At 42.3% G+C, this 13,369-nt stretch overlaps 1 protein-coding gene across 1 annotated transcript; it reads left to right on the forward strand.

Moving 5' to 3' along the window:
• Positions 1 to 9,107: 9,107 nt before the first annotated feature.
• Positions 9,108 to 10,421, forward strand: LOC135707767 (uncharacterized). The gene is made up of 4 exons (XM_065229648.1): positions 9,108 to 9,129; positions 9,182 to 9,591; positions 9,654 to 9,982; positions 10,042 to 10,421. Exons 1-4 carry the CDS (start codon positions 9,123 to 9,125, stop codon positions 10,361 to 10,363), a joined length of 1,068 nt encoding a protein of 355 aa, XP_065085720.1. The 5' UTR covers positions 9,108 to 9,122; the 3' UTR covers positions 10,364 to 10,421.
• The last annotated feature ends 2,948 nt before the right edge of the window (positions 10,422 to 13,369 follow it).

A 13,369-nucleotide genomic window follows, 5' to 3' on the forward strand; every position in this document is an offset into this window, starting at 1 on the left:
TTCGGTCGTTCAAAGGGGATGCTCAAGTCGAATTCGGGACGTGTCGTGGGAAGTTTGAGTCCATGAGGGAAGATTTACAGTATAGGTGTCCAAATAAGGAGATATTTCGGAGCAGGTTACTTCATTTGGGAGTCCGGCTCCAACTCTTGGAAAAATATGTTGTAGGGGAGGAGTTTTCGGTCACTAGGAAATGTTTACAGGAAGTGATCGCTTTGTGGGACTATCACTTCGGGGATAGTCCTGCCCCTACTCCGCCGATCAACGAGGAGGAAGAGGACGAAGTTGGCGATGATGATTTGGTGGATCAAAATCCTGATCCGGAAATCACAGCACAGAACCAAGATGGACAACAAGTTGTTGAAAATCCAAGTGACAAAACCGTAGGAGAAGAACTTTTGAATGTCTTACGTGATATAAGGGCGGAGATTAGAAGCGTACAGGACCAAATCTCGCTGAATGAGTCTCGTAGTGATATACGAGTAAGCTCTCTCCAACGTGCGGTCAAGAGCCTGAGCAGCGAGATAACTGTTATTACAAAGATTGCTGCTGATCTAAAGAAAACGAATCAGGAAGTTGAAGAGCTTCGTGATACGGTTTCGGGATTACAGTGTATCATAAACCAAATTCTTCCACACGTTGTTGTTCAAGATCCGCCGCCCAGAAGGGATGATCTTGGATTGGAGGAAATTCCAGAACATCCGGAACTGCATGATGTCCGACAACCAACGGTAGAATCAGACAATCTAGTTGATTTGTTAAGGCAATATTCGATGCCTACAAATAAAGCAAACATTCAGAACATAGGGGATTCTGGTTTGTGGAACAGTTCAAAAAAATTCATCCAACCTGGTTATCATTCTCAGAATCACTTCAAACAACCTACACTCCCGAACTACACTTACCCAAATCAAGGGAGAAGTGTAGGATCGGTTGAGCCGCCCGCGTACTATCGTCGACCACAACGGGTGGCCGACTGGAAGATTCATAAATACGCTGGGAATGATGAAGGGACTGGACTGAATGAGTTTTTAGAAACTGTTCACCACTATGCGGTATCAGAACAGATTTCGCAAGAGGAACTTTTTAATTCAGCGATGCACTTGTTCATCGGGAATGCTTTGGCGTGGTATAAGGCTATGCGGTCGCAAAAGCGACTCTTTAATTGGAATCATCTTGTATGCGAGTTAAAGGCGAATTTCGTTCACCCGGAACTCGACGCCACGCTGAAGATGAAAGCGTCTCAGCGTCGCCAACAACGGAACGAATCCTTCCAGCAGTTTTATCTGGAAATGGAGTCAATTTTCCGAGCCATGACTACGCCACTATCCCCAAGCGAGAAGCTCGAGCTTCTCAAGCGTAATCTTAGGCCTGATTATAAACAGGTTCTTATTACCAAACCGGTGAACACGCTTGCTGAATTACTTTGCCTCGGTAAATCAATCGATGCTTCTAGAACTCCCATTTACTACAAGGTATTCGGCAGTTCCAAAGAAGTCGCTGCAATCTCCGAAAAACCTGTATTAGCTGATTTTAGAGAGAATCAGAAACAGCAGGGTGGAAACGGGGATTCATCAAAATCAAGAAGTAGGATTTTTTGGAATAGAAATGGTCGACCACCTTCCCCAGAAATTCGAAATTCGTCGCCCAACCGACCAAGAGACGTGGATGGCCAGACGGATAAAAATCTCCACGGGAAAACCAATCAACATTTTAAATCCACACAGCCACAGAAAACCATTATCTGTTTAGACTTCTTGGTGAACCAACATCGTCCACCAAACCTCGGTGTCTGCTATAATTGCGGGACCAAAGGACACGAGCATGAAGCGTGTTCTAAACCAAAACGGGTATTCTGTGCGGTGTGTGGGTTTAAAGGATTCGAGTATTCCCATTGCCCTTATTGCTTAAAACATGGGATAAGGTCCAACTAATTCAATGGACTCGAACCCCTTATATTCAAATTTTTAAAAATTTAGTTCGCCCCGGAGCTCAACATCTTTGTTTTCGCTTCTTTCTCAAAGCAATATTCCCTGTTCGAACTCCGGGATGTTTTCTCCAGCCAATATAGCATAACAGTGGACTCCACTGTGACGCATCGTCAATAATTTGTTGGGGTCGACCTAAAAGGCAAAAACATGAATTAGTCACATTTACTCCTTTCAATTTTACTCCAATGTACTTACCAGAAGTGCTTTGCTACAGCCTTCCTACGACCTGCTGCTTCCTTGCGTTTGTTGTTTTCTTCCTCAGGTTGTTCACTTGGGAGCTTCCGAAGGACAACATTCGGCTGGGAAGTAGTATGGTAATCAGCGAACGAGCGGTAAATCCTTCTTCCCTTCACTGATAGTCCCGATTCCTCGGATGCTGCCTCTGATCGCAGCAATTAGCACCAATCTCCTTATTTGGGTGGGTCACCACCAGTATCCTCCACTGTCGAGGAAACATCCATGGGAGATTCCCACGGTAGCTGCCTCAATTCGCAGCAAACACCAAAATACTGTCCCCGTGGAACGCGGGTTTACCAACGCCGATTGAAGGCCAAATAAAATCCAATTAACACTCCTCCCATCAGCGGCAGGTTATGTGAGATCGTCCGGGTGACTATAAAATCACCAAAAGACCCCTCTTCCACGGGGATAATCACAAAAAAACACTTCCTTCCAGCGGGGAGGACTCAAACACACGACCGATGGTGCTTTTCATCCGGAGAAAAGCACCCTAAACCGACGAAAACGGGTAAAATCGCGGTTCGCGACGATCGCGACGTCGCAGCCGGAATGTTTTTGTTTACTTTCCGTTTTCGTCATCTCCTTTCCTCTCACGACGAGTGACGTCATCAAGGGAATTTTTCATTTTCTCTTCCTTGTGACACTTCACCGTGAGGGCGAAGTTAGCCCTTTGTTTTGGATCCACTCAGGGGTTACTTTAAGCGCGTAACGCCTCAGTGATAAAACACTGGGCGAAATCGTAACCATCATTCCTTACGCAGGGATGACAACACCCTTTTAATGTGTACAATTTTAATTTGTTTTCATTGTTTATTTTATGTGTTGGAATTAGGGCCATTCATCTGATTCTGTAAGGAATCAGATTGAAATAGACTGATATTCGCGTTTGAGGTCTTGCTCAAGTGATTCATTGGTGATTCACTTGATGCGTAAAAGACCAGCCCTTGCGTCCAGTTTGTCCAGTTGTTTTGGTATTTTAAATAGTAGGTTTGCATGAGAATAGTATGAATTTGGCCGCGAATGAGATTGTGTGAATGAATGTGTGAATGATAGTAAATATTTATGTGGGGGTTTAGTTCAGAGTGCTTGTGAGATCTGGTGGTGAACGCGTAGGCCAAATAAATGTTGAAGGATGAGTGGAACACTTTGGATGAATGTGGAATGAATTAAAACCCCAACTGCTGCAGTGAGTATGAATACCGTCAGGACACGAAAACTGGACAGTCAAAAAAATAAGAAGACAAAACAAAAAAAAACATGACAACCGTTCCACTGCAGGTCACTTGTGACTTGCAGGGTTCTAGGAAGCCGAATGCTTCCGAATGTTAATTTGAATTGGCTCAGGGGAATTGAAAATTTCAGTTCACCCACTGTGACCCGAATGCGAGAATGGTGAGCTGGCGTATCTCGATGGCGAGACCCAGCTCTTGTCTGTAGACCGATTTGAAGTCGAAGCACCGATTTAGAGTACCGGTCGGTAAAAGTCCCTGATTGTGACATTTTTAAATAATTGTGGAAAAAGTTGTTAGGATTAGGCAGATTTTTTATTTTCATATATTTATTTTTTTATTTTCATTTAATTCGTTTATTTATTATTGTTTCGGTGTTAGGTGTTAGGGTTAGTAAAAAAAATTGTTGCCATTTTTTTTTCTCCTCGGTGTGGGCGAGATTGTAACCCTCGTCTAGGGTGACAATTAATAACCCACCCTTTTAACGTGTTTGCCATGAGCGTGTGCCTTGTCTGTTATGATTTGTTTTTGTTTTGGTCGCACGCTCGGCAACATACTCACCACTGCTTTATTTGTAAATATTTTAATTTGTTATTTTCATCGTAGATTTTATTCGTGTAGGCATGTTTTTAGGATTAGGATATAGTGTAAAAATTATCGTTTAAAATTGTCTCGCGTGTAGAATGAAGTTAGGTCCCGTTTCTCCTCCCGCTGCAAAACAAGGCGAAAAACATAACCAGCACAACATTCGAGCGCGGTTGCAGGAGAACGATGGCGGTTGTTGTATGGTCCGTGATTGTCAAGTAGTACAGCGAGAGAAAGTTACGAGCCACGGTAGGAAATCGACGCGTTTTTTGCCCCGTCTGTTTGAAGTGAAAAACGAAAAGTTGGAGTGCCGTTTTCGTGGCGTGTGTCCGCTGGAGGGATAATTCCCAGCACCGTCGCGTGGAAGTGACGTCGTTTCCCCGAAAAGTGCCGTGGTTCGTGAGCTTCAGTGAAGGGTGTCGGATCGCCGCCAAGGGAAGCTAAATTTCGAGGATTTTTCCGCTTCCCGGCTAAACCCCAAGGATCCCCGAACACCCACCGTCCTCACTGCGGTGGCTCAGCCAGTAGAGCCAGTCTCGCCACCGCAGTTAAGAGCCAAGGAGGGACGAAGCAGGCAGAACCGAAGGAGCGTTCGCCTGGGTAGTGCACTGCGGTGACTACCGGGACCATCTACGGCGAGTAGTTGGTCCGGTGATTCGTCACCATCGTCGCCGAGGGGGTTCCGATAAAGGAGCCTTGCTCATCCCCCCCGCTAAACGCCAAGGACCGCTGTAAGGCAGCTAACGTGAAGAAGTACGATCTGCAACCGTCGCCGCTATCGTCGAAGGGCCCCATCGAGTGACACCGAGGACAACGAGGAGAAAAGGGAAGGTTAGAGGATAATAGACGTCTTAAATTGTATTTTTCTTTTTCTTTTCGTATCAATCCATCCAAATCCGAACGTCTTTGGGGGAAGTACTCTGCTCGTAGCCGCCCCGCCGGGGTAAATCGGGCCAGCTATAGGCTGGCAAGTAAGCCGCAACTTACATGCTCCCTATGAAATTGAGAGATCGACAGTTCCACGTGCCGAGTTTCCAACCGCAAGTCCTATTTCGTCGCTGGGGTCGTTGTCGTTGGTCTCGGTTCGTATTCCTCTGTTGCTGATTTTCCGTTGCAATGCTTTTTTTTACGGCTGGCTCGCAGGGCCTGACACCAACCCCCTAACTTTCCGGAGGACCAGGGTGCACAGTTGGGCTTAGAGTCCTTCACTGGTACTCGGACGTAGATCAGCCGCCCCTAACATGGGAACAGACGCTGTTGTGAGCCGCTCCTCCTGGAGAACAGACGCTCAGGCTTGCCGAAGCAAACCCCCCCCCCCCCCCATTCCTTCCCTGTCAGCCTATGACCAAAGTTCCTACCGGGGTTGGTTACCCGATCTTCCCTAAGGTTGCTCACAGTTCCCGGCCGGTACCACGGGGAGGTAGGGATAGGAGTTGCTGGGAAGAGGCTAGTGATCTCAATGGGATCTGTATTGCGCATTACCCAGCATTAACCGAGGATTAAAAAAGCTTATTCTTGGACTAGCTTTGACCTAGACTTTGAGATCTGAGGAAACTTACCTTGGTTCTGAGACTTAAAACATTTTTCGAAAGGAACATTCTTCGTGATAAAAAGGTAAGAAAAAAAAATTAAGATATAAAAATTTCGAAAAATCTTGAAATCTAATCGAATGTCATGATTCTGATAGAAAGGAAAGTAATAAATCATTTATCTAGAACAATTTTTTATTCGATGCATCACACTTACTAACATCCGGAGTTATTTAAAATCAAGATTTAACTTTATGAGCTAAGCCATACAAACTATTCTGAAGATGAATTCCGGGCATACATTTAATCGAAAAGAAGGAAGTTTTTACATATTAGGTGAATTTAGAAATTTCCATCTCTTCGTTGAAATGTTTACCCGAAATTCAGTTGCTGGAGTGCTAATTCTTGACAATATAGCTATATCATCAAAGCACGTGTCTTTCCTATAGAGAATGTACAAACATGTCCATAAAATCTAGATTCATCATTCAATAATCCATCAGATTCAATTAGCTGGAAAACTTTTGAATAGTTCCTGAGCACCCTATAGTCTTGAATGAATATTTTAATGTTTAAAAAATTGGAGATCCACAGAACTTGATTAACCTAAAGTCTTGGAAAAATGTCCAGAGAATAGTGTCTGAAAGAATATCCTGTAGCTTATGCAACGTTTCCTGAACATTTACAAAGCCCCTTAAGTCTTACAGAATTTCCTCAACTTCTACGAAGTTCCCTGAATTTATTCCAAATTCCATATGTTTTATCATAACTCTCTTAATTCTACGAAGATCTCTAAACATTTTTGCACTTCGGGAAAGACACCTATCATTTACAAATATTCTTGAACATCTGGAAAGTTCCTTGAAATTTTATGAAATTCACAAAACCTCCAAGAAGCTCATGGAGCTTTTTGGAGCAAAATCTCTGACAAACTGCAACGAAGTTCTCTAAACTGAAGCGAGGATCCTTCAAATACTTAGAAGTTTGTTGAACTATTTTTAGATCTTCCACAAAATTCCCTAAACTTTTCATAATTCCTTACACTAATATGAAGTTTTACGCAGCTCCTCAAAATGCTACGAAATTCGCAAAACTTCTATAGAGTTTCACAGTCAATAATGAGCTTCCCTGAAATAAAATAATGTTCCCTTTACTTCTACAAAGCTCCTCAAACATAAAAAAAATTTCCACTTCTAAATTTTTCTGAAGATCTATGAAGTTCCTAGAATTTCTATTAAGTTTACTCAACTTCAACGATGTTCCCTGAGCTTCTTAGATGTCAAATGAACGTATGGTATGAAATTTCCACGATGTTTTTTTAATCATCTTGCCCCTTAAATGTACAGTAGCCCTGGTCATTTTGGTATGTAATATCTTCGATGTGCAACATCGCTAAAAATCTGCTATTTATCAATTTTATCTAGTTGAACGCGTCATTGGGATGGTACTTATGGATATTTTTGGTGGCTATTGAAAATTTAGTCGATTCATGAATTTATATATGGGCCCAAATTAGAGACATTCAGGCCGACATTACATCCATTTCCCCTATATCAAAAATACAAGAAAAATAATGGTGGCATATCGATCATTTTCCAGGATGCTTTCAAGAACTGGCTGTTCTTGTGTTAGATTAGATTAGATTAGATCATTAGATTAAACAAATCGTACATTGGCTCTTAAATTGAAGAATATTAAATTTAAGAAATAGCGAAGATGAAAAATGGGGTTTAGCATTAAAGAGAAAAACAAAGCCAACTCTTAAACTCTTATCGGACATTAATCATATAGCTTGAAGACACTAGAAAGTTCAACTCGTCATAAACAAAGCTGGAACTTGATCCTCTTATCACAGCATTACGTTTGTTACAGAAATGTTCCGCAGATCTTGACATTTATTCAATAATCTCAACCTTACCATAAGGGACAACATCGATATTAGCTTACAAACATATATCTCGGATAAAAAGAATACATCATTTAAAATTGGCTCCGGTGGTGTACTGTTAATCGTGATTACCTCTCACCCCAGCAGGCCTGGGTTCAATCCCAGTCGGCGCCGCCGGGATGTTCTGAGACATAACATCTCTGATCACGCCTTAGGAAGTAAACCAATTGGTCCCCAGTTCATAAGTTGTGATGAGTCGATAGGTAGGGTCCAGGTGTGGAAGCTGCCTTCCTGGCATCGGTAACATTGGTTTTCAGTACGGAAAACAAGATCGACTTAAAACAAATAAAAAAAAAAATCATTTGGCAATAGGAACAATCTTCACCAAAATGATATTGGAATACTTTTTACATAATTTAAACTACCAACGGAATAATCCCACAATTCACGTGAGAAAGGAGTCAACAACATTGTTATTGCAAAATATCCAGTCTTTGAACTGGTCAGCATGTACCACTGATCTAAATCCTATTGATTATTGTTGGAGGATCCTGAGAAGATGGGTATACTTATAGTGGGAGACAGCAGGTTTGGAACAGTTGAAGTGCCTATAGCGGATGAATAGCGAAAATTACTCTAAAAATGTTCCAAAGTCACGTTGACTCTATGCAGCAAGTTTAATCAGTTCTGGAAAATAAGAAACAAATCAAACACTAATTTAAGTAGTATTTTTAACTTATATTAATTCCTTCGCATTTAAAGCTTATTCTTATCGCATATTTGCTTATTGCGTGCTCTGAACTTAGTGTTCTAGATGTACTACTACAGTTATTAATTGAGAGCTTTCGATGTACCATTTTTGCATTAGTATAATGCTGTGCGACTCCCTGTGCATACTCTTTGCCCAGGGAGTCGATTAGTTTTCCAACTCGAAATAATTCTAGACCCAAACGGGAATCGAACCCAGCCACCTCCAGCATGGTCTTGCTTTGTAGTTGCGTCTTTAGCGACTAAGGTGTTATAATTGTTTTAAATAAAAATTAAGGCATGCAATATAATGCCTAGCATTAAAGATAACCCACTGGTCGAGTGTCTACTACAATCAATACATGTTTTCGGTTTGACATTTGAATGGAACATAAGATCGAAAAATGACAATGCACTTATAGGAATTTCTCACACTGTATTGTGTGACAAATTCAATCTAACCCTATGCCCAGGGATGTCGAGACATTTTCCAAATCTAAAAAATTCTAGACCGGACCGGGAATTGAACCTGGCCGCCTCCAGTATTATATCACTTTATATCTGCGTTTTTACCGACTGAGCTAAGGGGCCACATTGAATACATGTCAATATCTTATTGAAAATACACTCTGAAATTCGAATCATAACGGTAACAACTCTTAACGATTGCATAATCTTTTGATATCCCTTATTGGACAACTATAAAATTTACTACTTCCCCACGTAATCAGCCTTCATGACCAACGGGGTTGTAAATACGGACGGAACTAATTAGTGGGAACCGATTGAATTGCATCTTATGCGGCTTGATAAGCTTTAATGCTGGACTCAAAATAGCCGATAGAAAACTTTTATATATAAAAGTCCATATTTCGGCGATCGCGTAACATAACATCATAAGAAGTGAACCGTCAGAATGGGAGGTGAGAATCATATCGAACTTTTTTTAAATTGGTGAACTAAGTGGTTGTTCAGTTTCCAGAGTGATACTCGTGACCATACTAGCATTTGCATCATTTTGCAACGCCGAAGAACGAAACTACGATGAAGTTTGTATAGGAGCACCGAATTTATCCTACGTAGCCAGCCGGATTTCTTGCGAATATTATTACGCTTGCATCGATGGAACTGCCTACGGATACCGATGCGATGACGAGAAGTGGTTCTCAACGGAGAAGCAACAGTGCGTTATTCCGGAAGAATCGGACTGCGACATTGAGCAACCTTCGGAATTACCGACAGCTCCTCCTCCACTTCCATCTCCGATGTGCGATGGTATTCCGGATTACCGTTACGTAGCATCCACTGAAAACTGCCAATACTATTATCAATGTATCGATGAGATCGCTTACAAGGTGTCTTGTCCAAGATACTCCTGGTTCAATGTGAGAGCGGCAATGTCTTCATTTTTGATAGTGGTAGAGTTTAGAATATTTAAATATTTCAGGAAGAATACCAACGATGTGGAAGCCGTTACGAGTTCGATTGTGATCTGGGGACTACATCGACGACACCTAGTTCGCCTAATCGATGTGTAAATGAGCCCAACTTTGGCTTAATCGATGATCCAGACTATTGCTACCGGTTCTTCAAGTGCATGATTGGCGTACCGTTCCCGATGGTGTGTGATAATGGATTATGGTTTGATTATGAGCAACAAGCATGCGTAGATCCTTCAGAGACTACTTGCAGCGCTACAACACCTCCTCCAAATCCGCCGTATGTTCCGGACATCTGTGACGATGTTGAGGATGGAAGAAGCATTCTACATTACAGGTGAGCTTTCCTGCTCTATGTTACGTAAAGGCAATCATTGTTATGTTCATCATTTTCAGATTCTGTAACGTATATTTCACCTGTCAAGACGAGGTAGGAACACCTCACCATTGCCCTGATGGTTTATGGTTTGACGAGGATCGTCAGGACTGTGCACACCCAATGGATGTCTACTGTCCTCACGGAATAGTAACAACTCCAACACCGGATGTTTGTAGTGGTGTAGAAGATGGCATATTAGTTGCAGCCCCAGACAGTTGTACCGATTACTACGTATGTGCCAACGAAATTGGCTATCGAGTTTACTGCCCTCCTGGACAATATTTCAACGAAGACCGTCAAATGTGTGATGACCAACAGAACGTTGATTGTCTTATCTAGATTAGAGCTTTAATATGCGGTGTTAAATTTGATCTTTTGGTGTCTCTTTGATTTGACGGCGAAAATAAATGACAGTGACAAGTGTTGTTTTATTGAACCATTCGTACGGGTACCATAAAAACGTATAAAATATCATACCCTGTTCCGAATGTGAGGTAGACCATTCGTGTGAGTTACAAAATGAAGTTTACTGTAACTGCAACCCTTTCAATGCTATCCATAGTCGATATAGCCAATGGTTTTTGCACCGGTGTTCCAGATCTAACTTACGTTCGTAGTCCAAACGCATGCTACCTATACTACAGTTGCATCAACGGAATTTCTTATCCACAAAGTTGTTCTGAAGGATTGTATTTTTCGATGGAGTTACAGCGTTGTGTGAATCCTGCCGAATCAGATTGCGTTTTTGAGAACTTGCCAGAGCTACCGGAAGCGCCAACCCCTGAACCTTCCTCTATGTGCAGTGGAGTTGAAAACTATGGCTATATAGCGGAATCATCCAGCTGCGAACGGTATTATCAGTGTATAGAAGAAATAGCCTATAAGTTATCTTGCCCGAAATATTTTATATTTTCGTATGAGAATCAACGCTGCGGCAACCGGTTTGAATTCGTATGTCTACTTGAGAATTAAATTATTTTTCGATTATGTGCATGATTTTAAATTAAAATATTGCCTTGTGTAGACTTCAACATCTACTTACATCTTCAATAAAAAAAAAAACAAAATCAAAAGGAGCAAATAATATGCATCCCTTCCCACATCCACTAGCTCGATACTGGCCATATAAGGTGAATCGTTTATTTCGGATTGATCTTTCTATCACCTCGAAATTTCAAGATCACAAATATCAGCTTCCACAAAACATACAACAATGAAACTGGATCTCCACGTTTGCTGTAAGCAGGGAGTAGCAATTTCATGAGCGATGTCGCAACATTAGCCGAGATGTGTGTGCCAAGGAATCACAAACAAACTGCAAATTTCGTATAGTCGCTAGGGTAAGGTTTAACATATTCGGTTATTCCTAGGCAAATGTTACTCCAATCGTTACTTACTTCTTTGGATGTATTATTTGGTATAGTTGTGAGTATGACACCGTTGCACAACCGACCGAGTTTTTTTTTTGTTTACATACTTATTCAGGAATATTTTTATGGGTCGTTGTCAAAAGGACCATGCAATAATTACGTAAGAATTTGAAGGGAAGTTTTCTTACGTTATGTATGAAGAATTCAGAGCATGTAATTGGTCCATAGGTTTATTTTAATATAAATACACATTTTTAGCGAATTAGATCAATACAAAACGGCACTTCGACGTCCCCATCGGACACCACGACAGGGGATAGGGGAAGTTCTCAGCTCTGGAGGATCGTCAACAATCGGATTCTGGATTTGATGTCTTTGGCGCGGACCATCAATCGAGACAGTTTCAACGTTTGGGTTTGGTTCTTTAGACCGGTCTTGAGAAGGTGATTGATCTCCTGCTCCAGATCAGGATCTTCGTGAAATTGTGGTCGTCGTTTGATTGGACGTTCAATGCGTTTGCAACTCTTCAGATTTGACCGCATCTTCCATTGCTTCAAGTGCTACTGGGAAAACTTGAGCGACTTCCGGTTACGCTTCTTCTTCATCTTCGCTGCATCGCAACGGATAAGCTTTTAGCTACGTTAGCACCAGTCTACAACACCTACGTCCGGATTGTCTCTGGCCTGCTGCCATCCACGCCCGCTGATGCTGCATGCTATCGCAACCAAAGCCGCTGATTTCATCTCGAAGACATCCGTCTATCAAGGGATCTTCCTCCTCGACGAGGGGAACAGACTCCTCCGCAAGGCTGCCAACGAAGATCTCCCCCCAGTGGCCAAGGTCCACTGGCATGGAGACAAATGCTGACAAACACCATTACCGAAAATCGAAAGCCGGATTAAGGACAGGTTCAAAGCCGGAGACAATTCCGTGGCCATGAAAAGGACTGTAGCTGAAATGTTAGGAGAAAAATACCCCACGGAAACATCCCACCAACCAGCTGCAGCTTACCGCCGCAAAGTTCTGTCTTCTCTGTTGAAGCTGCTGCCATCTTCATCGCTGCTACAACGCTCTCCAACCGACCGATTCTGGTCCTCAAGGATTTGCACAGCGGCATACAAGCCATGACATCCCTGGGTACAGGCGACGATGAAGTCCGTGCCACCAAACACGGTATTCTGCTGGGTTCCGGGGCACTGCGGAATACCAGGCAACTCCAAAGCTGACTTTTTGGATGGGGCAGGACCATCTGCCCTTCGCTATACTAACAAAGTACCGTTACACGATGTCAAGTGGTGGATCGTAAGCAAAGTACGGGAAGCTTGGGACTCAGAGTGGGCTCAAAACCGCTCCCTCTTCATCAGACGGATCAAAGGGACAAGGAAATTGACAGAACAGTTGAACCAGCGGGACCAGAAGATAGCGTCGGGTTTGAGAACCGGCCACACCAAGATCTCGCACAATTTCGGTGGAACGCTGTTCCACTGGACTTGCGTCGGTTGTAGTCCAGCCTCAATCGAGCACATTCTATGCGTATGCCCTCTGTATCAGTACCTGCGGGAATTCCACGGGCTTCCAAATAGCATACGCAACATGCTGGGTGCTGATCCTTCAACACTGGCAGCAGTAATGCGTTTTTTAAAGGATGGTGCATTGTATTTTAAAGTTTAGACGCATTTCGCGCCAAATCAAATCGAAGCTGGCAGCATCCTCTCAAATTTCAATAAAATTTTCTGGATGTGTAGACTTTGACTAAATAAGCACTTTTGCATACTCAGTTTTTCCAAAATGTATCTAGATTAACATTTGAGAAGGTCAAACTTTTTCAGCCGATTTTTTTTCAAAAAAATATCATGGAAAAATGACAACTCCAACAAAAATATGTTGTATCGATGACTTTTAGAAAATTAACCAAATTATCGAAAAAAAAAAACTGAAAAAAAAAATTCATTTGAGACCTACACTGAAAAAAATC

Source organism: Ochlerotatus camptorhynchus, unplaced genomic scaffold (assembly GCF_037179485.1).
Source record: "Ochlerotatus camptorhynchus isolate MF236.1 unplaced genomic scaffold, CSIRO-AGI_Acam_v1.1 ptg000317l, whole genome shotgun sequence".
NCBI classification, from domain to species: Eukaryota; Metazoa; Arthropoda; class Insecta; order Diptera; family Culicidae; genus Ochlerotatus; species Ochlerotatus camptorhynchus.

Bases quoted from the DNA above. Each gene is read 5' to 3' on its own strand.
- LOC135707767 (XM_065229648.1), top strand. The intron at 9,592-9,653 runs GTGAGAGCGGCA...TAAATATTTCAG, and splicing joins CAAGATACTCCTGGTTCAAT to GAAGAATACCAACGATGTGG. The intron at 9,983-10,041 runs GTGAGCTTTCCT...CATCATTTTCAG, and splicing joins AGAAGCATTCTACATTACAG to ATTCTGTAACGTATATTTCA.